Here is a 25,226-nt window from a genome sequence, read left to right as displayed (position 1 = left end):
AAGTGACAGGACTGGTAGGTGCTGCCATAGATGTAGCTTGAATATAGAAACCAGGAGTTCATTTGGTCCATAAAACTCCCTGCCAGGAGTGATGCACCAGCAGTGGAGCTTCTGACTGCTGGGTGTGGGTGTGCTTTGGGCTTTTGTGCCGCTGACTACTGGCTTAAATTACTCTTCTAAGTAGGTTAAATTGACATGTTTTGCTTGGTTTTTAAGTGTTAGTTCTGTAACGAGCTTGGATAATATTGTTGTGTGACCAAATAACTCTCCCTAGAGACAAAAATATTGACATGACAAAACCATGTTTAAAGAATGACTGTCTGGCCCTCCCTCCCGCTTGAACATAAGTTGATGTCAAAGTCAATGAAACGTAAATTTGCTCCAATGCAGTTTAGCAATTATATAACTTGCAGCCTGCGTCAATCTGCCAATTTCAGGAAGGTGAAGGAAAATGGATTTGTAAGAAATACTCGCTAGGCTTCAGACTTATAATAGCAGTGCTTAAAGGAGACTTTGATGTTACTGTTGATTACATTTGTTTCCTTAAATCTTCTGGATAATATTACCCACATACTATCATAAAATGGGCTTTCTCTTTTAGATTCAATTTTTTTTTTTCTGCTGTTCCAGTGTGTTGTGCCAGAATTGCTGCAGTTAGCTCAAGCAACAGGTGGTTTTATGACAACTTGAGTGCATTGGTGGTTAGATTTGTGTTTGAGAAAAGGAAATATGTGTAAATTAACATTTGCAAAATTTGGGAGTTTAAAGTATTTTCTTTGCCAAAAATAAACCACGCTTGATTTTCTATGTATAAACTGAATCTTCTTGTCCTAACTTGATACATTTGCATTCACAAAACTTCTTAAGTTTAATAAAAGTTGCTATTTCGTTTCACAGTAGAAAAACTAAAATATTTTAGTATTTCTAGAATCTAGTTGCATCTTAGTAAAATTGGTAATTTGGCTTTGATTAAAAACAATCCCAGAAACAGACATAAGCATAGCATAGTTTTGATGTAGACATTCTGTAGATAGAAAAATTCTCTTTGGGAGATTCAAAAATAATAATGATATTTTGGTATCCATTTGTTCCAGTAATTGTTGCCACTACTTGTGTTTGGGTACAGATACCTGTACTCACTTTCCTGCTTGCTGAAGAGTATGAAAAAATTTGTGATTAAGTACTACTGACTCTTAACTCTTTGGCCTAGCTGTGTGTTTGTACTGTGCGCACACAGACGCAGTAGGAGGCAGCTAATCTGTTCCTATTCCGTGTGCCCTTCCCTCAGCTGCTGGGCTACAGCGAGAAGCCAGTGAACCTGCAGATGTTCATTGGCACAGCCGACGATCGCTACCTGCGGCCCCACGCCTTCTACCAGGTGCACCGCATCACTGGCAAGACTGTCGCCACCGCCAGCCAGGAGATCATCATTGCCAGCACCAAAGTTTTGGAAATTCCACTTCTTCCTGAAAATAATATGTCAGCCAGGTACATCACAGCATGAGTTAGCCATTCAGTTTTTATTTTCTTTGTTTGTGCAAAGGTGAAAGAAAAATCTTGTAAAATTAGTGTATTTTCCACAAACCTGGATCATGATGAAGAGACACACCTCTTAAAGCAAGCCAGTGTGTGGACAGCCAGAAGCAAAGGAGCAGAGAGGCAGGGAAGCTCCGTGCGTATGTGTTATTTGATTGAGGTTGTGTGTCTTTTATGAGTAATTGACCACTGTGTGGAACAGCAGCTGGGACTTGATGGGTACAGTTTATTGTTCTCTAGTCCTTCCTAAACCAGAACTAAATATTGGTCTCTTGCTCCTTGTAAATGATGTTTATTATGTTAAATAACTCACTTCAGAGGTTAAACAATGTGCAATAACAAATAATCTTTAAAAGGTTCAAAAAAGCAGCAGCTGGACATTTACAAGACAAAATGTTTCACTAGTACTTGCTGCTGTTTTCACACTAAGAGTTCTTTTAATCTCAGACATTTAAAATAACACTTGAAATGCCATAATGTGGGGGAAAAATAGAACAGCTTAATTCTTTAACCAAAGAAAGGCTTACAGAGTGTACTTTGGCAATAGCTTGATTGATTTTCTTCCATTTCTCTTGTGATCCATCTGTCCATCCTCTCCTATCTCCAGTATCGATTGTGCTGGTATTTTGAAACTGCGCAATTCAGACATAGAGCTCCGGAAAGGAGAGACAGATATTGGAAGAAAGAACACCAGAGTGCGCCTTGTGTTCCGTGTTCACATCCCACAGCCCAGTGGAAAAGTCTTATCTCTGCAGACTGCTTCCATACCTGTTGAATGCTGTAAGATTGCTCTAACTATACATCATTTATACTTACGTTTTCTGCATGTGTCAGTAGTAGTGTCATTCTGACAATATTTATTGCCAGAATTGTATAAAACAAGTGTGCAAAAAGCATTGCGTGTAAAGAGCTCAGTTGCCAAAAATTACTGTATCTTTAAATAAAGATGGTACTTGCCAAGTGGCAGCTTGGAGGTGTAGAGAAAAAACATTTTGGGCTTTAAGCTCACAGTGCAGTCACACAGCAGCTTCAGCAGTGTCTGTGTATGAGCAGAGGCAGCTGACACATCTCAGTGAAAATATTCATTCTAAAGGTAAAACCCTTTCATTGACAAGAGCTTGTACCATGACTTATCTCTATATGTTTACCTAGTGAACAGCTGAACTTCTAGAGATTAAAATTGTGAATAACAATTATTCCCTTAATATTTCTAAAGCTCAGCGATCTGCTCAAGAACTTCCTCAGATTGAGAAGTACAGCATCAACAGCTGCTCAGTAAATGGAGGCCATGAAATGGTGGTGACAGGATCCAATTTTCTTCCAGAATCCAAAATTATATTTTTTGAAAAAGGACAAGGTAAATACTGTCTTGCTGGTTTTTTTTTTTCAAACCAAGCTCAGTACCTGAGTTTGATTGTAAGAAGTAAGGATGTTTTAAAAGGGGAAAAAAAAAAAGTCTGGAGTAGTAATTGGAAAGTTCATTTGGGCACTGATCTATGTGCTGGTTGGCAATTATTAATGAAGTACTACTTCTGATTCAGGAAGACAGTTAGAGAGTAACTAACTTGGAATTGTGTGTATTTGAAAGATGCTGTTGACGGATCATACCATGTATTTTCTCCTTCTTATTATAAAAAAATGAAAAGTGAACATGGGAACTAATTGAAATGTACTATTTGGCATTGATGCCATGTTACATCTGGTATAATCAATGCATAGGAACTGACTCCTCAGCTAATGAAGTAAATGCTAGTTAGATAATAATAAAACATAAAATCTGAACTTCTTAAATTATCATTGTTGTGATTTAAGTGTCTGATTTGAACTTTCAGGGAAACAGTAGCAAAAGAAATTATTAAAAATAAAAATTTGCAAACCGAGTCCAATTCTTCTACCTCTTATTATTTCCTTACATATGTAAATAAGAGTTGTGTTATTTTTATTAGCAAATACCATATGTTATGTAATAATGTGTTTTGCCACACAAACGGAATACGTTTGGAAGAAGCACAGCTGCTGCTGTAGTTCCCTGGTTACCTGTAACAACCCCCAGTGGCACAGAGAGCCAAGAGCTCCGTTCAGGGTGTGGGTTATGCCAGATCAGAGCACAGGGAGGCTGTCCAGGTGATTCCCCCCTCTCTCAGCACAGCCACCTTGCCCAGCATTTGACCCACGGGCTCCCTGGGTTTGGGGCAGGGAGGCTGCGGGCAGTGCATGGCCCGTGGGGCTGGGCAGGAAGGTGTAGCCTGGGTTATCTCTCGAATGCTGACTCAGCCTCCAAGTCATCAGCGGGTTTGTTTGAATAACCACAAGTGGCAGCAGTAGTTTAACCACTCTTCAGAAGCATTTTCAGAAACATGAGGGGACAATCCCTGTGTGCACTTTACAGCACACACAGTCTCCTCTGGAGCTCGGTCTGCCTGTATGGGATGAGCACACTGGGTTCCAATGCAGAGCCCTGCACAACAGGCAACTGATAATGCTACAGTGTTGAAACTCCAATAGCATCTCTGTTCTTTGTTTACAGTGTGTGTCTGTAAGTTTAACAGCCTCTTCATGACTGAAAATAAATCCAGTTTTATATTAAGTATTTAAGTATTTTTAAGATGAATTATTAAGGTGTTAAGAAAATGATTTTTGTTTGAATTATTTGTAAATTTCTCTCAACAGATGGACGACCTCAGTGGGAGGTAGAAGGGAAAATAATTAGGGAAAAGTGTCAAGGGGTGAGAAACAATTTTTCTTACTTTAGAAAGCTTATTTTTTAAAAAATGTGATAATAGACATTTTCATTGTTGTTCTGAAATTTAGACTTTGTTTATTAAAGTAATAGATCACTGGCTAATTCAGACAATTGGAGACTTCTAATTGGCTTAACACTATAAAGTAGCCATTAAGATGATGCTTTGAAGGAATTGGAAATAGCATGCTTGTTGTAAAAGTAATGAAAAAAGAACTTGAAAATTTAAAAAAAAAAACCAAGATAATTTTTCTAATGTGACAAATTATTTTCAGTGAACTAAATTTTTTTTTGAAAGCTTAATGATCCAAAATGCAATTCTTTAACTGCTAGAGGGTTTTATTGTGCTCTCAGATAAGCAAAGCGTCCTTTAGATGATAAGTCTATTTAATGAAAGCATTATCTTCAGAGCACTTGTGTTTAAAAGAAGATAAAATTCTCCAAATAAAAGTTTGCTTATAGTACTGTTTTACTGTGTAATGTGCATAAACTTGAAGTTTGCCAATTTCAAAATATTAGGGTGCTTTAGTTTTACAGTAGGTGTTTTAGTTTTTCTGTAATTAATAGTTTCATTTGCATTTAATGTGTAAAACTTTTTTTTTTTTCAACTTTCCTATAGGCAAACATCATACTTGAAGTTCCTCCATACCATAAAAAAACCATCACAGCTGCAGTTCAGGTGCAGTTTTATCTCTGCAATGGCAAGAGGAAAAAAAGCCAATCTCAACGTTTTACTTACACACCAGGTATCAAATGAAAAATACAAAAGTGGCATTTTATTTTGGTTTTTAAAGTGTACATACAAAAATACTCCAGACAGTCTTGTCCCTTTGACAGGTACATAAGATTAGCTTGGAACTGTTTGTAAAACAGTTACTAAAGCTTGTCTAATTAAAAAGCTGAAATTTAGAGCAATAAGCTCCAGTTCTGTGACTACAGCCAGTTATTTCTTCATTACACTTTCTACAGAATAATTTTTGCATTCTACTTTTCTTTGACAATGATGATGAATCTCAGAAGCTGCTCTTTAAATAACCCTGGTGATGACACAGAGGATAGTGAGATCATAGAAGAACAGATTTATGCATTTTTTTCCATTCTCAAATGTCAAAAAAAGAAAAAAAACACCCAGGTTTAGATACAAGGAAGGTCAAAATATTTTTTCCCCCTCTCTGGACACATTGCAGCTTACTGAGACAAATCAGTTTGTAACTTACCCAGAAGTAATAACAGGATATGTTAACTGCAGATGTAGTTAAAACAGCCTTTGGTGTGAGGAAGAGCTTACACGAGGTGTGCAATGCCTGCTCCTTTCCTACCCCTTGCTTTATTTAAGAGCTGCATGCCCATTTGGAGCAGTCAGGATTCCCAAGGTACCAGTGATGGTGGGGACCCTTTGGTGCTGCTTGGAGCACTTGAAGTCAGTCATCTGAAGGAGTTTTTAAAGTCGGATACAGATATTAAAATAAACTTCTTAAAACTTATGTATATGCTGGCAAAGCCAACTTCCATTAGTTAACACAATTTAAAATAAGCCGTGCTCACTTGTTGGGCTTTAAAATTACCCACTTTTTAAATTTAGGCAGTGTTACCGAGGTGTCTGGTACGCTAAGTACACATTAACTGTGTTATCAGATTTCTGTGGTATTTGTCAACTGTTTTTCAAGAATATCAGCTCCTAAGATAGTTGCACATCTTAAACTGTATTTTTGTTTGAAATATCTCTATTTATTTAAATGGTGGAATGAAGTAATGACAGTTGCTACTTAAATAAGAAGCAAGTTTAATTGTAACTGCAGCTGTTATTACACAGGCACTTAAAAAACTCTGTATGTATTACAGTTCATTTGACTGTAATATTTAGTTAACTGTATTTTATAAAGTAGTAAATGAGCATTTAAGTGTTACCATTTTTCTACTACTCGTACTTAAAAAAAATAAACCTGTAACTGAAAGTGTGTCAATTTGTAACTCTGTTAAAAGAACAGTTGTTGCCATCACTGAAATTGGGGGACCTGCTTAAAGGGCTGCTGTAATTAAAACAAGGTGCACTACTCAAACTAGTGTGCAAGTTGGCAAAGTTCAGCTGTCATTGTGATCAGAGGCTGAGGTAAGCCTGAAGCCTGCTAAAAATTTCCTTCACCTTTTCCTAGTGCGTGATACTGAACCCACATCTGCCTGTTTTCAGTGGAGCCCAGCAGCATCTCCCCCCTCTGGTGATGAGAACATCATTTAGATGAACTGAACTTTTTCTGGCTGGGTTGCAAATGTCATTAAAAACATACATTGGTTAGGATGCTGTGCTGGAAGGGAAGATACTTGCCCTTGAATACCTGCTGGGAGAGTTGTTCTGGCTTTGCAGGGTTGATGTAGCAGGCATAAAATCAAAGAAGGTAAAAGCAGAGCAGAAGGGAAATGATGGCACTAACAGTGCTATTTGGGTTGTTAAGCAGCAGTTGGTGTGTATTTGTCAAAGGGTATGGATGGGCTGGAATTGTACAACTGTTTTACTTTTTCTAGTTATAATGAAGCAAGAGCACAGAGATGAGGTGGATTTGTCTGCTGTTCCATCTTTGGCCCTGCCGCACGCAGGCAGCGTCCAGGGCCTGCACTCGATGCGAACCCAGCTGCCTTCACCAGAGCAAGGACACCCCCATGACGGTTTGCTGTCTACGTCACCCAGGAGCCTCGTGTGTCCCGTTCAGCCACCCTACACGGCCATGGTGACCTCAGCAGTGCCACACCTGCCACATATGCAGGGTAGAAACCTTAGTCCAAGTGAAGAGTGTCATGTTTTGCCTCCTGCTGTGGTTCAGTCTTTTCAGGTAACATCAGCACCTCCTGTGAGGCCTTCTTACCAGCCTATGCAGTCTAACGATGTGTACAATGGACAGCCTGGTCTTCCTATGAACTCTGCCTCCAGCCAAGGATTTGATCCGATTTCGTTTCCTCAAGACACGGCTGTACCTCATTTGATAAATCTTAGCTGCCAAGCTCTACCACCAATGCAGTTCCATTCTTCAAATCCAGGTTCTGTGTCAGCATCAAGTCCAGCAGGACACCCACTGGCACATGCAGCTCATTCAGGACAGTTGTCTGCTCACCTGCCATCGCTGGGATACCACTGCCCGGGCACCGGGCAGGGCTCCATGCCCTCTGCAATGAGCCGCTCCCTCGGCCAGGCTTCTCCCCAGCTGCAGCAGGTCCCGTACCACTCTCCAAATCCAGCGTCCGCTTCATCCCCATCCCCGACAGCTTCCCACCCGCTGTGCCACTCGCCGCTTTCCGGCCCCTCTTCTCCCCAGCTCCAGCCTCTGCCTTACCAATCTCCGAGCTCAGGACCCGCCCCGTCACCGCCGCCCGGGAGCCGCTCGGGGCAGCACTCACCGCAGGCCGCCAGCCCCGCGCTGGGAGCCCTGGGCACGGTGTCACCCCTGGGGCCCCACCCCGTGTGTGACTCGTCTCCTTTTGCACCCGAGGGGGCAGCTGTGCACATCAAACCAGAACCTGAAGACCGGGAATTGAATTTTCAAACTATAGGACTACAAGACATTACACTAGATGATGGTAAGTGGATATAATACTGCAATACTGGGGTATAATCTGCATTGAACTACAAAGTTGGTGTGAGAGGGTTGTTTTGTTTAGAACACACTGCTCTTCACAGAAGAAAATTTATATAATCAGAATGGAGTCATATTTTTGTGTCCAAAGCAACAACTTGTTTAAAACTATATCAGCTGTTAATTTGTAGTTATACAATTCCAGCATTTTAGTCTCATTTGCCCACAGATTTTGGTTTTGTCGTAAAACAAGGCATGAGGATCAACTCCTACACATTGACATCTTATATTCAAGAAAGTAATTTGAAGCCTTTTCTGATTGTCTCATTGGTATGTTTCAGTGAAAATCATAGTAAGGTATCTAAATTGCATAGATGTAGTTTGGAGGCTTGTTTCTTGGAGTTGTCCCAGTTTTGAAGGGCAGGCTGGTGCTTTGATAATCTATCACATGCATTTTGGCACTGTCTTGGCCTCCTCACAGACATTCTATAGATAACCTGTCATCATTCAGCACTTCTGCTCACAGTGGCTGTTTGCTTTTTCCACTCTGGCTACCTTTTTGAGAAATTCACTTAACATAAACAGAACAAGGATATTCTAATGCTAAAGGCCAGACTATAAAAGACTGTACTTTAAATATTTGGACAATTTTTATTTAGTTATTAATTAAATAGTTATTCATAAAATTTTCCCACCAAGTGAAAAAAGAAAAATATCAGATCCTAAACATTGGAGTATTTAAGGTGTAGATGCAAAGCAATTTAAAGAACATGTTGTGCTAATAAAGACTGGAAGACTAGAAGGCCTGGCCTTAAAGGTTGTGTAAAATGTGTTTGGTTTTGACAGAGGGAATCGTACCAGTGTCTCTTTTCTAAAGTAGCCTTAAATGTTGTGGTTTGGGGTTTTTTTAACCATCCCTGTTAATTACTTAATTGCATCAGCAGTAGAATAAAGGCTTAAGTGTAGGCCATCTGTTAAATATCTGTGTCTGTCCCAGCTCCTTTCATAAATGGAGCTTTGCTATTGTTACCTCCAGACAGTAGTAATAAAATTTAGTAAGAAATGCCTTTAAAGACATGGCATAGTAAGAAGAAAATGAGAGAAACCAATCTAGTTGTGCTTTCAGTTCAATGGCCACCTTAATTAAACAAAGCTCTCTTTTTAGAAACACTGTTTATCAATCAACTTAAGTTTATTTAGAAGGGAAGGAAGAGACTGATTATGTCAAGGACTTGCTGAGGGGAGAAAAGCAGAGTTTTATGAAACAGCATGCAGCAAAAAATAGCATTTTATACTTCTATATAGAGGAGTGAGAAAGAAATCCTTTTTTTTCAAGAGGTGTCAGGTTAGAACCTAACTTTTGCTCATCCTTCTTCTCTCCACACCCCCCCAAAAAAAAAGTAGAAACAGATAAAATATAACTAAATACTGTAGTTAGACTGTTCACAGTGTAAGCAGAAGTGTTTAGCATTTATGAGCATCTTGGCAGTTTGTTTATAATTGATCAGAAATTAAAATGGATGCGCAGTAAAAAGAAAGTCAGTTTTTTCTCTATATCACAACTATTTGTTGCTTTTCAATACTATTTCCTTTGCTTCACACTGAAAGTACTGCCTTGTTTCTGTGCTGACAAAGCCATGGGATCACAGGAGAAGCTGTCGGAGCCCCATGGAGAGCGTGGCCACTTGCTGATGGTTTAGAGTACAATGAACATGGGAGTCAAATGGCCACAGCTTAATTAACTTCTTTTTAAAAATGATTGTTATAGAAAATTAAAGAGGTTCTGATAGCTGCTGCTTAAACAACACACTTCATATATGGAAAACTGAACATGGATTTAAATGCTGAACTTGCCCTTGGCAGCAGCACTGGGTTTGGGAGCAGGTTCCTGCCTTTCCCTCCCATGCTGCCACTGTGCGATGATTTCCTAGGGGCTGGGTTTGGGGCTTGCTTGCATTTCCAATCTGCAAATACAAATCAGATGTTGAAATGAACCTGCTGTTCCAAAAGTCTGGAAGGGCACAGTGACAAGAAGCAAAGCTGCTCAGTTCTCTCAATGTGAGTGAATACTTCCTCTGCTTAATCAGCTTTAGGAGGGAAAAAGAAGCATGTTTAGACAAGAACACTTTTTTCAATAATTTATCTAACATAATACTCTGGTTTAAAAAATAATTCTAAAATTTCTCTTTCATGTATAATTGAATTTTAGTTTCTGTACAAATAGAGCCAGGCACAAATAGCAAATAGGCTACTCTACAATAATGTTATAGCAATTAAAGAAAAAACTCCAAACATAATTACATACATAAAATGAGTGTTGATACAGTATGTTCTCCCAGCTAATACATCAAAACTGAAAGCTCTACTTAGTTGGAAAATAGGGGTTTGAGGGTTACCAATTACGGCAAATAAACCTCTCAAAACAAAACACTAACGCAAAGTCAACTGAAAATTCTTTAAATCATCTCTGGATTACTGGCCTTAAATATTTAAATCAGTAGTCTTAAAATAAACAAAAAACTCTGAGAGCATAAATTACCTTCTTGCTTTTAAGTAATGTACACTGTTTCAAAATTAAAATAGTAGATATTTCTTTGCCAAGAAAATAAAATATTTCAAGAAATATTTTACAAAATTTCAGTGTAGTATGGAAGTGCTACCCCATGACAAAGTTAATCCCAGAATTACTGTGTAGTTTGACAGAATATGATCTAGAATTCATAAAATCCCAACAAGAAACCCACCATGAAACTTGGAAACCCCCACCCCACCTCCAGATGTGGCAGTCTGGATAATAGTTACATAAATTAATTTAAGTAAGACCCCTAGAAGTGACTCTTCACTGCCTCTTCAGCCAACATTCAGGTGTTTTCTTAAAAACACACCAAGAAGCCCTCCAAAACCACTACATAGTACAGAACTACAAAGCTGCTACATCTATCAGTGCTCAAGCCAAGACCATCTGGATTAGTCTTGATCCAGCATCTCCTGGAAAGTGTAATACATTTTCAGTTTCCCTGCAAAGTCCAAGGTGTTTGCCAATCACCAGATGGAGAATCTTTTTAAATTCTGTTGTATTCCTTTGCCCTTTACCTGGGCTCTGTTCAGACCGTGATTGAACACAGGCTACGCAATAGAAAGGCAGATCCTGCCCCTGTGTGTCTGCACAAAGGACACTTCTTTCCTTTTTTCCCCCCCATACTGAAGTTTGTGTGACTTCATTATCTTGTTTTTCAGCAGGACCTTGTTGATACCTTAGACTTTTCTAATCTCCACCTTGAATTTGCTTTTATGTTTTGTTTCCCCTCTTCCCATCCTCGATTTCTACAGGAAACACCTTCTAATTCACTTGAAACAAGGGATCAAAATGCATGAGGACACATGGATATGAAATTCAAATTATATTAAAAAAATATTTGAAACATAACAATTTCAAAATACTACTGTATACTACTACTTCAGAGGTATTCTGGAAAACTTCTCCTTTCTGCTTAGGTTTTTGGAGTAGTCAGGCTGCACAATCTCAGAAACTTGGGTTGGAACCCAAGTAAGTAAAAGCAGCTTCATGCACTTTTATTTGTCCCCTCTACTTTTTCGACCCCCTAGTGTGTTGGACCTTTTTTCCTCTAACATCTTTCAGCAAGTCAGCCCTCTGGCCAGCACCTCAGATTAACATTTCCCTGGATAGACAGTGGAATGTTTAGGGCTGCAAATAGATGTAAACAAGGCAGCTGAAGTGACAGGAAACAGGCAGCTGGTCATTTCTGTCCTTTCCCATATCCATCATTCATACTGGGCTCTGCTGCACACTCATCTGATAAAATTTCTTCCCCACTTGAAAGAAAAGCTACTCAAAGTTAGACTCAGTCTGGTTATTTGATGAGGCCTAATTAATTTCCACCCCGTTTTGAAAAGTGTTCCTAATGTAGTGGTTTACCTATTGCCGCTGTCAAGTTTTAGGTTTAAAACTGTTGTAATACTGTTGATCTCAAATTTAATCTTTTGTGGTTTGCAGTTTAGGAGGGAGTTTACCTTGGATTTCATGGCTTTCTCCAGTGATGAGATTTCTAACATGTACACCTGTTTTTAACCATTTTTAATATATTGTTCAGCTGTATTCAGCAAATCAGGATGACCTTCTACTAATCCTCTTACATTTTGTTACTCATTGCATCTCCATTACATAAAGCTGGAGATTAGAAAGTCCAGTATGTGCATTTACTATAAATCATAACTAGAAATCCCCTAAGCAGTTTGTGTATATAAAGCAGTAAGTCTGCTTTGTCAGACACATTCCACTTAGAACTCTCGGCCATTAGCATTCATTCATTTTAATAGTTCTGTGATAACTCTCTAGCTGATAAATTCTCTTGCTGAGAAGCTCAGATTATTCTGATCTTGGCTAGAAGACTTGTACATCTTTGCAGGCAGCTTTTTTTACTGTAGCTTCAGCTTAATTTCTGGAGCATCAAAGTAGTGACTGAATAAGAAAGGATTGGAGAAGGACTATACTTTTTATTTCTGTCTATATTTAAAACTTAATCATTAACAGATCAGTGTTAATTAAGGCAGCATCCTGCCATTGGAGGTCTGCAGAAGCACAGACAGTACTGAATGCTGGAGTCTGGTGTAGGGTGGAGCAGAGCAACTCAAACTTGAGATGTGCATCTCAAATCCAAGTTGTTTTCGTTGTCTCCTGTGTACAGAGAGAAATGTTGCACCTTGCAGTGTGCCCAGTAAGGCCAAGGACTGTAACCTACACTGTACCTGGAACTCTCAGAACAATCCTGCTGATAAGAGGCATTCTGAAAACTATACTAGTATAAATTGTTTAGTAAAGTTGTGTTCAAACTCCTCCTTTTTTAGCATTCTGATTATTAGATCTGTATTGTCAAGCAGTATGAGGCAGCAGTAAAAAGCAGTCCTGCAGTGAGATGTTGAGGTGATAAGGCAGAACCTGAAATGTGTTGAAAGAGAATGGAAATCTACTCTGAGAAATGTGTGTTATGAACAAAATAAAGATCCAGACTGAGCAGTAGTTTAAAAGCTGAAGGGTGGAACAGTGAGCAAAGGTGAAATGTTATGCATCAGGAGCTGTCAGCAGTTAAAGGATGCTTTGACCATATGTTCTAGCGGATTCACTCACTGTGTCCATAAAAACTGTGTCAGCAAGGCATCCATTGAGAAGACCAGTTACAAATTTCTAATGTGTAAGAATGCCATCTAAATCCTCAGGTGTCTATGCCCAGCTCTCCCTGTGAGAGCCGCAGAACATCTTGTAACTAATGCAAAGTAAACTCAGCTGGCTGCACCACTTCAAAAATATTCCCATTCAAGAATTGGAAGAGGTTAGAGACTTCTTCCATGAGTGCAGGTGGCACATCTGCACCAAGATGTGGGTGCTGGCTATCGCAGCAGAAGGAGGAGCTCAGCACACCTTGTGACCCTGGAAAAATCCACGGAGACCCTTAAGCACCACTTTTCACTGCACAGCCCACACGTTCTCTAGAGCCAAAGCTGGCACTGAATTCTGTGTTAGACTCAGCTCTCTTGTTGTGTGAGAGAAGGGGTAAACATGACTGCAATGAGTTGGTTTCGCCAGGATACAGAAATGCAGAGTGTGATAGCATAGCCAGGACATGAGCAGGTATTTGTTACTGTAGCACAGAACTGCAGAGCTGGTGCTGTGACTCTGCAGGCACATTTGGTTTTTCTGTACAGTTGTAACCACAATCTGCATGGGAAAACTGTACTCCAATATTCCATACAGCCTTATTTTATCAGTTAATTAGAAAAAAAAGTAGTACTGCTTAGTGAAGTTGGCATTAAACCTGAAATTACTAAAAGCAAGCCTGGCCTATGGCTTGGAATGGTGACTTGTAAGGCAACCCACCACGTCCTTGGTAATTTGCCACATCAGCCATGGCCTGACATGTGACTGGTTTGGTCTCAGACCAGCATGATCAGCTGGCTGCTCCAGCACAGGAGGCTGAGGGTTAATTATAGCCGGGCAGCTTCTTTTTTTCTCTCTTTTTTTTCTTTGTTTGTTTGTTAGGGAAAGTTGACACAGTATTACTTGCTGGTCAAGTGGAGTCAAAACCAGGCTAAATATATTGCATTAAGCAATGTGATGTAATTGCAGGGATTCTTCACATAAATTCAGCTGGTAGAGTTCTGTCTGGAGCTGGCAGAAGGTGTATGCCCCAGGAAGTGTGTGCTGCAGTCTGTCCATAGTTTTCCTTGAAGTTTGCTGATCCTGTTTGCCTTTGTCAGAGGAGCAATTCACTCATTTGTCCTCTAAAACACACAATTTGTATCAAACTTCTTTTTGTGAACATATTTGAAAAACTCCACTCTGTGCTACTCACTGAAGCAACACTGCAGACAATCATGCATTCTAGAATATTTTGGGAGATCTAATTTTCCAAAACCAGTACTTCTTCTAGGTTATGTCCCACAGCCCACACATCCTGCTTCAGTTCAGCAGCAGTAAAGGATACACAGGCTGAACTTTTAATCAGATAGTGCTACAAAAACAGGAAGTTAATTGACTTCTGTTGGAAGAGATGCTGAAAACCAAATGGGATGACTCCAGGAGCTCTTTGGTCTGCCTGTATCCATAACAGACCTCTAATTTTAAATTGACTTCCTGCTTTGACCCAAACCGGGTGCTGATAATTGAGGGTTTAAAGCTTTTCTTAAACTTTCTTTACTTAAAGACTGAGTCAGGACAAAGAGGTCATTCAAAAAGTATGAATTTTTGATCAGTTAAACAGATCTACCAGGTGTCATTTTTCTTTATTTTTGTTTCAACTTAATAGTTTTCATTTTGGCTTTATATTCTTTGGTTACAGAACGCATTTTAGTAGTGCTTAAGGAAGTAACAAGCTTTCTCAAATGTTTAGGATATTACAAAGAAGAATGGTATTTTTAATGTATATTTTTCTGGTACCTTAAGGTCGAATGTGTGTGTGTAGAACAAAATCTTTATGCTGTATCACACAGATGAAAAGGCTGTTGCTTTATGTCTCACGTTTCCCAAACAAGAAGCAGTGTATGCCCGAGGGCAGTGCATGCTCTGTCCCAGAAGGTGCTGGCTGTAGACATTGTGTGTGCTGTGCATGACACAGTTGTCAGGGATTGATAAAAGCAAACACTCACCACTGTCAGCAGCTTTGGTAGCACACGCAAGAACCTCAGAATCTTGCTAAGTATGAAACTAATTAGAAAAATTGCTCAGAAGCATATTTCCCTGCCAGAGTGACATATAATCCTGTATAAGATGTGCTGTCTTTATGGTGCAGAGGCTGTTGCTTTATGAGCTGATGAACTCCACTGTTCTCTCTGGAGGCTTTTTGTCAGTGTTTGTTGTCTGGTCTCTTGAAAGCTTCACCTTTCTAAAGAGGGTTGTTGGTACAGTTAATTTGTTTCATCACGAGGCAATTTCCTGCCCATCTCCCTGGATTCATTAGATCTTTATTTAAATATCACTTTGTTGCTGTTTCTGCCATAATTGATGGGGAAAAATGATCTTTTCTTATCTCCTATTATTTGACAAGAATTTGTCCTTAATTTACTCCTTTCCTTCACAGTGGCAGCAAACATTTTCATTGAAACCCAGATAATGCTTTCCACTTCCCATTTAAACCCATGTAACTTTACACTTTGAACAGTTAAGCATAAGAAGTCATCCAAAGAGGTAATTTGAGCTGCTTGAATTTCAGAAGGAAGTAAGAGTAGATTCCTTTGTTCTCCGAGGAGTCATCCATAAGCAGGGCTTAGAAACCATGCTGGCAAAACAAATGTGTGCCTCTATCCAGAAGGCACAAATTAGCCATGGTCCAGAGTACTTTTGTTAATTGTGTTAAAGCCTAGTTTACTAAACTTAAAACCCTGTCTTGGGCAGGAAAAAAAACCAAATGCAACCCTCTTGTAAGTTCTGCATAGCCACTAATCACAACTGAATAAACACAGACTTGTTGGTTAAAATAATGAATACACCATTTGACATTGATTTTTCCTCTAGGAAAAGCAGTTCCATGAATGCAGCTGTGCACTACCTGCAGGGTTTCTCACATGGCCCTGGTCTGAGGGAAGCACCTGTGCCAAGATAACACTTGGTGTTCTGCCACTCGCAGCTGTGGTGGCCCAACCGCAGAGCAGTGCCGTGGGCAGAGTGTGCAGTGGGACAGCAAAGGGGAGCCAGCAGCTGTGAGCAGCAACAGCTTCCTGTGCTTGCGGGAGAGGGAAAATGGCAGGAAAGGTTTTGTTTACTAGGACTCTTTTACCTACCCTGGAGTTGCTGTCAAGGGCCCTGAGTACTTCTAATTTGACCACAGTAAGTAAAGCAAATTGAAAAAACTGCAGGAGCAATGTTCTGAACACAAATACTAAAATCAAATTTAAGTAGTGTAAATTCATGATGATACAACTAGGCAGACATCCAAAAATATTAACCATTACCTTTATGGCTCTGGCTGCTAACTGAAAAGTAACTAAGTACACAAGATAACTGATACTGGTTTTAATAGGCACTCTGATAACTTATAAATAGTTACTTATGTCACAACGCAGTGTTGGTGAATGAAACTGGGTATTTAAATTTAGTGCTATTAAAAGAAAAATGAAAATCACTTCCTGATTGAGTGAACTGTAACTTCTTGGTTTAGTCCAGTCAGTAGTTATGTCTGTCTTCTTCTCTGACACAGACAGTTTTATCTCTGACCTGGAATACCAGCCATCAGGTTCAACAGAGAAATGGACTCAACATTCAGCACTCATGTCCAACTCCTATGTGGAAAATCTAGAGGGTGAGTCTGCTTACTGAAATGCTTCAATGTTTGAAATTGGAGCACGAAGGAAAGGGGAAAGTGTTTTAAGAGTTTTAAGAGCTACAAGTGAAAAGCACTGTGAAATACTGAAGTATTGCTATAACTGGACACACTATTTCTGTATTCTGAAATAGTTGCAAATTCAGCATTTGTGAACCAGGTGTACACTCATTCAGTAAAGATCTCCACTCAAAGTATACAGAGCTGCCACAGAACTTCCTGAGTGCTGTAGGATCTAGTAAAACATCAGAAGAGGATATGAAAATCTTAAGCCAAATATGGGCAAGGTAGAAGACTGGCCAGATCAGTTAACTGAGAAATTGGTAATGTTTCTCTTTTTCAAAAAGATGAAGCAATGTCAATTTAAATAGATGGGATACAGTGATGTGCACTACCAGTCAGAGTATTAGGAATACAGATCCATAACTAGATTTAGAGTTGAATGTGCACTATAGTTGGGTACAAATATCTGGATTTATTATTTCAGCTTCTTTATTTCACATATAAGCAAGATAATTATGCACTATGACTCTTCTAAATACTAATGATATTAGAAATTGTTGCATGGTATATTGGTCTTGTTTGTGTTTAGACTTTAGTGGTTTTCACTATAGTTCTTTGGCATTTTAGGCATGTTTGTAATATAGTGGCCCTTTTTTTCAATATATACACATATACAAATATATTATAAACACTTATAATGTGTTCTACTTTCTCTATAGATTTTTAAAGGATAATACCTGTAAATGTACAGTAGATTTGGTAATAGTAAAATAATCAAGCTCTTCATAAAACTTTCACACAATTACTGTGTAGACTGATCCTAAGTTTGCTTGTGAAACTGAAATAAATCATACTGGTCTTTTGCCAGCTTTCAAAAAACTTAATTCTGCTTTCCTTACCTCTCAAAATTTTATTAGTAAGGTAAGTAGCTCCTATTTGGAATGGCAAAGCCAGGGAAAGGATTGTACACCAAGCGGACATTGCTCTGTCTTGAAACAGCAAATCAATTCGTAAAATACAAGTTGTAACTTAGATTATTTCAGTGTTCTACACTATATCCTGTGCAACTCAGAATCTGATAGGTTCAGAATAATTGTTGAAGAGCAGAAGTTCTTGAAAAATGGAAATTCGGGCTAATAATAAAATAACCCCCAAATACCAGTATCACCAACTAAAAAATAACACACAGGGTGGCAAACCCCAAATTTAGGCCTGTGAAATGTACGCTGACAAGTCCCTTTTACAAAGTGCACACGAAGAGAAACCCAGACCGAGAGAGAAACACGTTTATACACACATGTTAGCATGTGACAAATGCAATAGAGAAACATGGTGGTTTTAAAAATAAAAATAATGGGTATTTATGTATTTGGCATACTGTAGTGTGGTGTTAATACAAGAGATAGGTTTACACAGGAAAGTAGGATGGTTTTGTACCTTGAAGAATGCTTAGTGTCAAATCAGACAAGTTAACTGTATCCACTGCCAGTACATAATTCTTACAGAGCCAACTTTCAGGCTTAAATTAGGAAGAGCACAGCTTCTAAATTATACTGATGAAGAGGAGAGCAACTGTGACTGTAGTGTGCTGCAGGAGATCAGAGCATCTACAAAGGCAGGAAGTAACTAATGGAATACTTGACTCATCCTTTATAGAAGGGGTAAGTCTGATGACTGCTTCAGGGAGTACCAAAACATGAGGAGAACCCACACGAGGAAATATCTCTTTATTTGGTCAAAAGGAGTGTACAAAAAAATTCAATCTTCGTTTTGTAGCAGTTTCAGCATTACAGGCTGTTACAAACTTGAAAAGACAAACTGTAGGAAAACAATTAAGCTTATGAAGATATAATAGGTGGTCAAAAGGATCAAATAGTTGCAAGCAGTCTGCAGATTATTTATGAAGGTTCATATTAAGTGTGCAGTTACTCTGTTGTGAGAAAGACTACAAGCTGCTTCCAAATGCAGAAATCAGAAAAGAACATTAAAGTGACGAAGTTAAATGGGAAATGTGACCAGCGGATGACAAATGAGTTAGTCAGTTAAAATTAGATAAGTGATCTTAGAAAGTGTTGTGTATTGATGTTGGCAGTTGAGGAGCTAGAGAGTCTCATGTCCAAAGTCCTTGGAAAAGGAGACATGTTGCAGGACCTGTCTCAAGGTAAGGTGTCAGTAAAAAGGTTTCAGAGCAGTGACAGTGACAATTGTCCTCAAGTAGATGACATGCCAGACAACAGCTCTGAAAGAGTAAGCAACAGTTCACTATCAACTGTAATGTAGAACCTGATGTAGAGCCTGGGTAAATGTGACACCACTGCTGCTCAGCTGTTCGGAAGGGTGAAAACCAAAAACTGTCTAGAAACCTCTACAGGAAGATTTTGTGATTAACAAAAACCAGATAGCTAGAGGAAAAAGTGAAAATTAGACTAAAGGAAATAATAAAACCTGCACTCACCAATACAGTGACAACTGCTCTGTGAACTATTCTCATTTAAAGCTGTTTTGAATTTAAAATGGACAATTCTCTGAAAACTTGCTCAGTAATGTTAAAAGTAGTCTTGAAAGGGTGAATAAAGGCTAGGAATGTCTAGGGAACAGCAGAGAATAAGAAAATGCTACTCCATAGATCTACTTTGTGCCCACATTTTGTCCCTGATGGCATAAAGGAATTAGATGAATGCCTGTTGTTGGATCTGCTAGAATTCTGCAGCTAGAAAAAGCAATGAGGGGAAAATGCCAAGTATAATAAAATGAGTGGGGGCCACAGAAAAGGTAATGGAAGATAATTCCTGGGAAAGAAACCAGTAAGTGACCACCAAGGAATCCTGGGGCGAGTTCAGCACATCTAAAATGCTTTGCTACTGCTATAGGGAGTTAAGCTTTGGAATCCGCTGTCGCAGAATGTTGCAGTTGACAAAATTTTGCACAGACCTTAAAAGACCCCAGGGAGAAAAATCCATATGGGAGCATTTGGTGCAAAAGATATTGTCTCTAACTCAGGAGTTCCCTGGGAAAAACGTATTTTGGAGGCTGGTGGAACACCCTGGGGAAGCATTGTTGTGTTTTGCACATGTCTCTGCTCTTGCCCATTGCAGACCTAGTGGTCTGAAGTGATTTGCCTGAAGTTCTCCGTGGAGGTTTTCAAGCAGCATTTTTGACTTAGAAAAACCTAAAATGCTTGGTAACTGACCATTAAAGAGATTTGCTTGTCCTGTAGAAAGTATAGATGCTGATTGTAGATTAGTGGCTTCCTGCAAGGAGAAAGAGGTTACTTGCATTATTCCCTGAAAGGCCTGTAGGTTCAGGAATTTCCTTTTCTTATGTTCTTATATAAAATATATATACTTAGATATACTTCTGCTTTCCTTTGTGCTCCAGTACAAAATATTTTTCTCTTAGCACAATGAGAGGGGAAATTAAATACTGAGCAATTCAGAAGCATGCTAGTATTTGCTTGGCATTTGATTAAAAAAGATAATGCCTTTACTTTTGATATTAGAACTTCAAACACCTTAAAAACACCTTAAGAGAGCTTGTTATTCTAAATTCATAGTTGGGTTTTTCAATTTATCCAAAACATTTGGGAATTCATTATTAGAAGCACCAGCTTTCATGATGATGTCGAGCTTCATAACACAAGAGCTTTGTTCTGTTCAAATCAGTGAACATGGATCACTTTTTGTAGGTGGGAATTTCTCCAGAAGGGTTGGTTGGTACTGGAAGAGCTGATAAGATCAGCACCCATAGCTCTGGGTGTCACTCACTGCACAAATGGCTGAGCTGTTCAATTTAACTTTAGATCTTAAAAGTCTGGATTGCAAATTGCAAAGTTTGAAGAGCCCATCCTGAGCAGTCTGGCTGTCAGGCACAAACAGCTGGAGTTGTGGCTGTGTCAGCTGTCCAGTGCAAGCCTTCAGTGACCAGAGGCAAAGCCCTCAGCCCCAGGGGCAGGGGAGGCCTCAGAGCTTCAGCTGCTTCCACTTATGCAGTGAGCGGGGAGTGGAAACAGGCACACAGAGCACAATGGGAAATGAAAACCATGGGAAGAACCCAGAAAAACAGAGTAAGTGGTTGCTCTTATTTTACAGCTTGACAGCAGATCCAAAAGTCAGAGCCACTTCTACTCTGTTCCACCCATATTGATGTTAGGGCGCCGCTTCATTTTTTGCAATTTTTAATTTGTATGCTGGAGCCTGTATCTGACATTTGGTGCTTTCTCAATGCAGTGTGTTGCTCCTTTTTCAATGCAGCACAGAGAGGGAAGAACAAACAAACAAAAAAAATCACAAAAATCTTTGCAATCCAATATTGCAGTATCACCAGTATTGACCAGGCCAATGTAATTTGTATGTATGCAGATTTTCTCCCCACCAACTTAACTTCTCTTCTGCACAATCTATTTTTAACTGTTAGTATAAATTTACCAACCAGCTTACGTTCAGATAAATACTAAGGGAGGAAAAGGTGAAAGTATTGCAAATAAAGTAACAGCTGAAATTCTGAAATCTGGGAAAACTGCCAAAGAGGTCAATTACACAGACAGAGAAAAGTTGTTAAAATCATTTCCATTTCACAGCCTGATATTTAAAAAAAAAAAAGGGAGGAAAAACTTATTAAAAAAAACGCTGTATCACAGTTTGATCTGTGCCATATCTGACAAGTTTTCAAAGTGCACTTATCACTGTTGTATGGAGGAATATGCCACATGTGTACAGAGTGTAGTGTGTGCACCCTTCTTTCTTTTCATCTGCTCCAGTCATTATTTCAGGGTTAGTGACCTGGAGTGTTAGAACAGAAAACATTTTGTAACATTTTTGATGTCATCCACTCAGTTGACACTGATCATCCAGAATGGTTTTAGGTGTCAGCAGGTACCAAATGACTGCTAAATATTAGCGAGGTCTCTGTAATGATTTTGTGTGTAAGATGTTTCTGGTTCCTCCTGACTTGAGGAGTGAGTAGAGGTCCAGGCTATGGGATCAGTAGTCAACACCTGGCACCACAGGTACCAAACAGGCAGGGATTTAACTGGAGGGGGCAGTGGACTGAAAAGTCAAGGTCTACTTGCACAACTGCTCACCTCCATCTAAAGTCTAATGAGACTGGCTCTCTCCAAAGAGGCAGCAAAAGTATGAACTACACAACACACGTGAACCTGGCAGACAGAGCACAGAGAACCTGAAAAACATCCTGGAGATCTGTATTGCTGAATCCCAAACAAGCTCTGCAGCCTTCCCGTGCAAACTTGTGCTGAAGAAAGGAAATGGTATCAAAACAAGGAGGATTAACAAAGCCGTGCATGCTGCTTTCCCAGTGTCTAGTTGCTAATGCGATGGCTGTAAAGGTTAAGCAAAAGGGAGTATGAAATCTTTCTAGCTGTATTTTTAGGACAGAGTAGCCATTGCAGCCATAGTCAAAACTAGGAGAGGTGAAATTAAGCAGTTTTTTAAAAGCAAAGAAATTTTCTTTTGTTTGTAAAGCATCAGCAATAGAGCCTGAGCTTGTCCTTTCTCAGAATTGTTGGAATTTATTTCCTCTCACAATTTGTCACCTGAAGAACTTGAGCTTTTCTAGACAATATTGTAGAAAACCTGTATTTATGCTCATGAATTAAGTTTTCAGTTTTAATCACAGACTACTACGTGTTGTGTGGCTTGTCCCTCAGTGGAAGAAGGTGACATGCCATGCATTCATGTCATACTGACCTTTGGATTTCTCTTTTAGTCGTTAATACAAAAAGGAAAATGCTGTATGATTTCACCTTCATCCTTGTACATTTTTATGAAGGATTTTATCTCTTCTGACTACATGATTTACGTTTTAAACTGCTTTAATTTTTACCATTCCCCATCAGAAAGACAAGTTCTGATAATGCTGGTATTATATTAATATTATATGTGCCATGAAAGATTGGAGACTGATCTGAGCTGCTGCCTTATGCAAGTTCTGCTTTCTTTGAAGCATTTATTTTATATTTATTTGAATTTTATATTTATATCTTCTGTACTTCATATTATCAATGGAGACTTTTCTGAACTCTGCAGGCTCCCCCCAGTCCATTTGTTGGATACAGAGTTCCAGACAGCTGAAATGGACATTCCTGGAAAGTATAAAATAGGAAGATGTGTTAGTTGGGAGGCCAAAGTCGGTGAAAAAACACCTTGGCCAGACACAGTAGGAAAAACATTTTGGCCTTTTCTTGAGGCCTGCAAGGTGCTCTGGCCGAGCACTGATTTACATACTTATTTTGAAAAAAGCACACTTGAATACTGGTTGGGTTTATAAATTAGCAATTCTTACAAAGTCACAGGGACAAGTAAGACTTCTCCACTAGAATTCTTTGTTGGAATGAAGACATGGTCCTGCATTTGCCTAAGAAATGGTAGATGTTTCTAATGGAAATCCATGTAAACCAGATACATCTGTATTCACCACGTGCTAAAAGTATTGGAAAAAAAAAGCACTGAGCTACACAAGAGCTTCTTATAAACAAATCAGTTATTGTTTAGAACAAAGCAACACGAGCTAACCTGTAGCTTTAATACTCTACATAATGACTGCTGCAGAAGTTTGGCAAATAAAATCCCGTGTGATCAGCTATTGTCTTCAGTGTAGTGTGTTCTAAGGAGAATGCAGTGCCAATGGCTATGTGCTGTTCAGGTAAACACCTCTGCCTGTGGGAACTACAAACCTTTGCGGGATAGACCAGTTTGTGTTGATGGTGCTACTACAGATACAGATCAGCCATCAAAACTTAAGGGAAGTAACTGTCTAATAATTTCAAAATACTGAACTTCAGATAGTTATTTTTAATGTTTTTATTGTAGCACTCATGAAAGTTTTAGCAGTACTGAACAGCTGGGACACTCGATTTGCACAAAGCTACTGTTCAGTAGATAAAAGCTGTTGGAGGTCAGAGCAAGCTAATGAATGCCCTGACAGAAGCTGGTGGAGCACAGTTCTTATGAATGATCATCTATATTTTGTTTAAAAAAATAAAAGTCTTGGGGGATTTTTAGCAGATGTTTACTTATGCATTGTGTTGGCCTAATAAAAATACTTGGGAAAGTGCCCTACCTGCAGTCACACAACTTTCAGTGTCATAGTGCAGTTAAGTTCATTGAATGACAGGTTTTTTTGAAGCCAAATGAGTTGCAAGTCTTGTAATACTTGAGGGAATTGGCTTTTCCGAAGTGTGTGTGACCTGTTTGAACATTTGGGCTGCAATACTGTGTGTGTAACAAGCTGTCCTTGCATTCCTGAGGAGAAAACCATTGCAGGTGGTCAACTCATGGATAGCAAACACCTCCTCCATTACACACAGCGCTGTGACATGAGGTGGTTTTAAAGCTTTCCCAAGCAAGTTAAAAGAATATAGACATAACCTCTTTTCAGAGTTGGGTTTCATATAAGTTACACAGACTTCAGCATATTCACAATATTAATATGTTTTCTTTCAGAACCACTTACGATCCTGCTGCCACAAAGGGCAGTGCTCAGGCTATTCAGTGCTATAAACGCAACCTGTAGATTGATTTTGTTATGCTTCTACCGGACAGGAATGATTAGTAGGAAGCTAAATCCTGCTGTGGAAAATTAAGGAAGCGTTAAGAAAGGTGGTGAAGTGCATCAACACTGTTCTGTAAAGTTACTCAACGGAGAACAAAGTAGCAAAAGCCTGGGTTCCAAGTCTGTTAAGATGTTCAACAGAAGCAGCTTATTAGCAGAACAAAACATTCTAAACACAAGAATGGTCCTTAGTCAACACAAAGATCCCATTAAATACCTGTTGATAGAAGGTCCAAGCAAACTCATGCCAATGATTAAGGAAAAGCCTCTATAATTCAGCATATTCAAAGTCTCCCTAAGAGATACTATAACCTACTGCCCACTCAGTAATGGGAGTCAACAGGTGTGCTTCCCTCTAACAGTGAAATAACAATTGAGATCTTGGTTATAATCCAATATTTTTCTAAAATTTGTCATTATTATTTAATGTGATATTTTTCATGTCCATGTAGAAGGTTACTCGGTTTTCTTTGATAACATTACCAAGGTCCATTTTTGTAAAACAGACATTTCTATCACTGCTTTTATACTTAATCTTTAAAATGATAATTTTTATCATCTTCCAACCTCAGTTGTCCTGCAATCAATTTTATAGGATTTAGAGTAAGACTCCAAAGTTGTCATTTCTTGATAACTTAGGTTAACTTTGTCACAATCAGACAAGTGTCCCTCACTTTTAAATAGTACGAGTTTTGTTGACAAAACCTGTACTGAAGCTGACACGCATGGACACACAAACTGGCCTGCATATTAGTCCATCCTAAATCTTCATTATAGAGAAATTGACTGATAAAATTTAGTTACTGTGGTTTCCGAAATCCAAGTATTCAGAAAACTGGCCCATTAATAGGTATGTAGTGTTTAAAAAGAATATTCTATTAACCCAAATCCAAGTTCTGAGGAAGTTCTGTAAGTAGCTTGAAAGAGCCAGGAGTTGTTAGAGTTATTTGTTGTGCCTGTAACAATCTTGAACAGAAGGAGTTT

General features: G+C 39.0%; 1 protein-coding gene across 2 annotated transcripts in view; it reads left to right on the top strand.

Moving 5' to 3' along the window:
- The window catches only part of NFATC3 (nuclear factor of activated T cells 3), a 66,091-nt gene that overhangs the window by 37,107 nt on the left and 3,758 nt on the right, over nucleotides 1-25,226 (top strand). Inside the window, exons 4-10 of one of the 2 annotated variants that reach the window (XM_048317006.1) lie at nucleotides 1,289-1,488; nucleotides 2,144-2,316; nucleotides 2,753-2,893; nucleotides 4,207-4,262; nucleotides 4,896-5,022; nucleotides 6,797-7,843; nucleotides 16,548-16,649. In XM_048317006.1, the coding sequence (XP_048172963.1) occupies nucleotides 1,289-1,488; nucleotides 2,144-2,316; nucleotides 2,753-2,893; nucleotides 4,207-4,262; nucleotides 4,896-5,022; nucleotides 6,797-7,843; nucleotides 16,548-16,649 (1,846 nt within the window). The remainder of the gene's footprint in view (nucleotides 1-1,288; nucleotides 1,489-2,143; nucleotides 2,317-2,752; nucleotides 2,894-4,206; nucleotides 4,263-4,895; nucleotides 5,023-6,796; nucleotides 7,844-16,547; nucleotides 16,650-25,226) is intronic. The other variant, XM_048317007.1, reaches the window with a different exon arrangement.

Source organism: Corvus hawaiiensis, chromosome 12, assembly GCF_020740725.1.
Source record: "Corvus hawaiiensis isolate bCorHaw1 chromosome 12, bCorHaw1.pri.cur, whole genome shotgun sequence".
Lineage (NCBI taxonomy): Eukaryota > Metazoa > Chordata > Aves > Passeriformes > Corvidae > Corvus > Corvus hawaiiensis.
The sequence above is the reverse complement of the archived record's forward strand: the minus strand, read 5'-3'. Positions and strand labels throughout refer to the sequence as shown.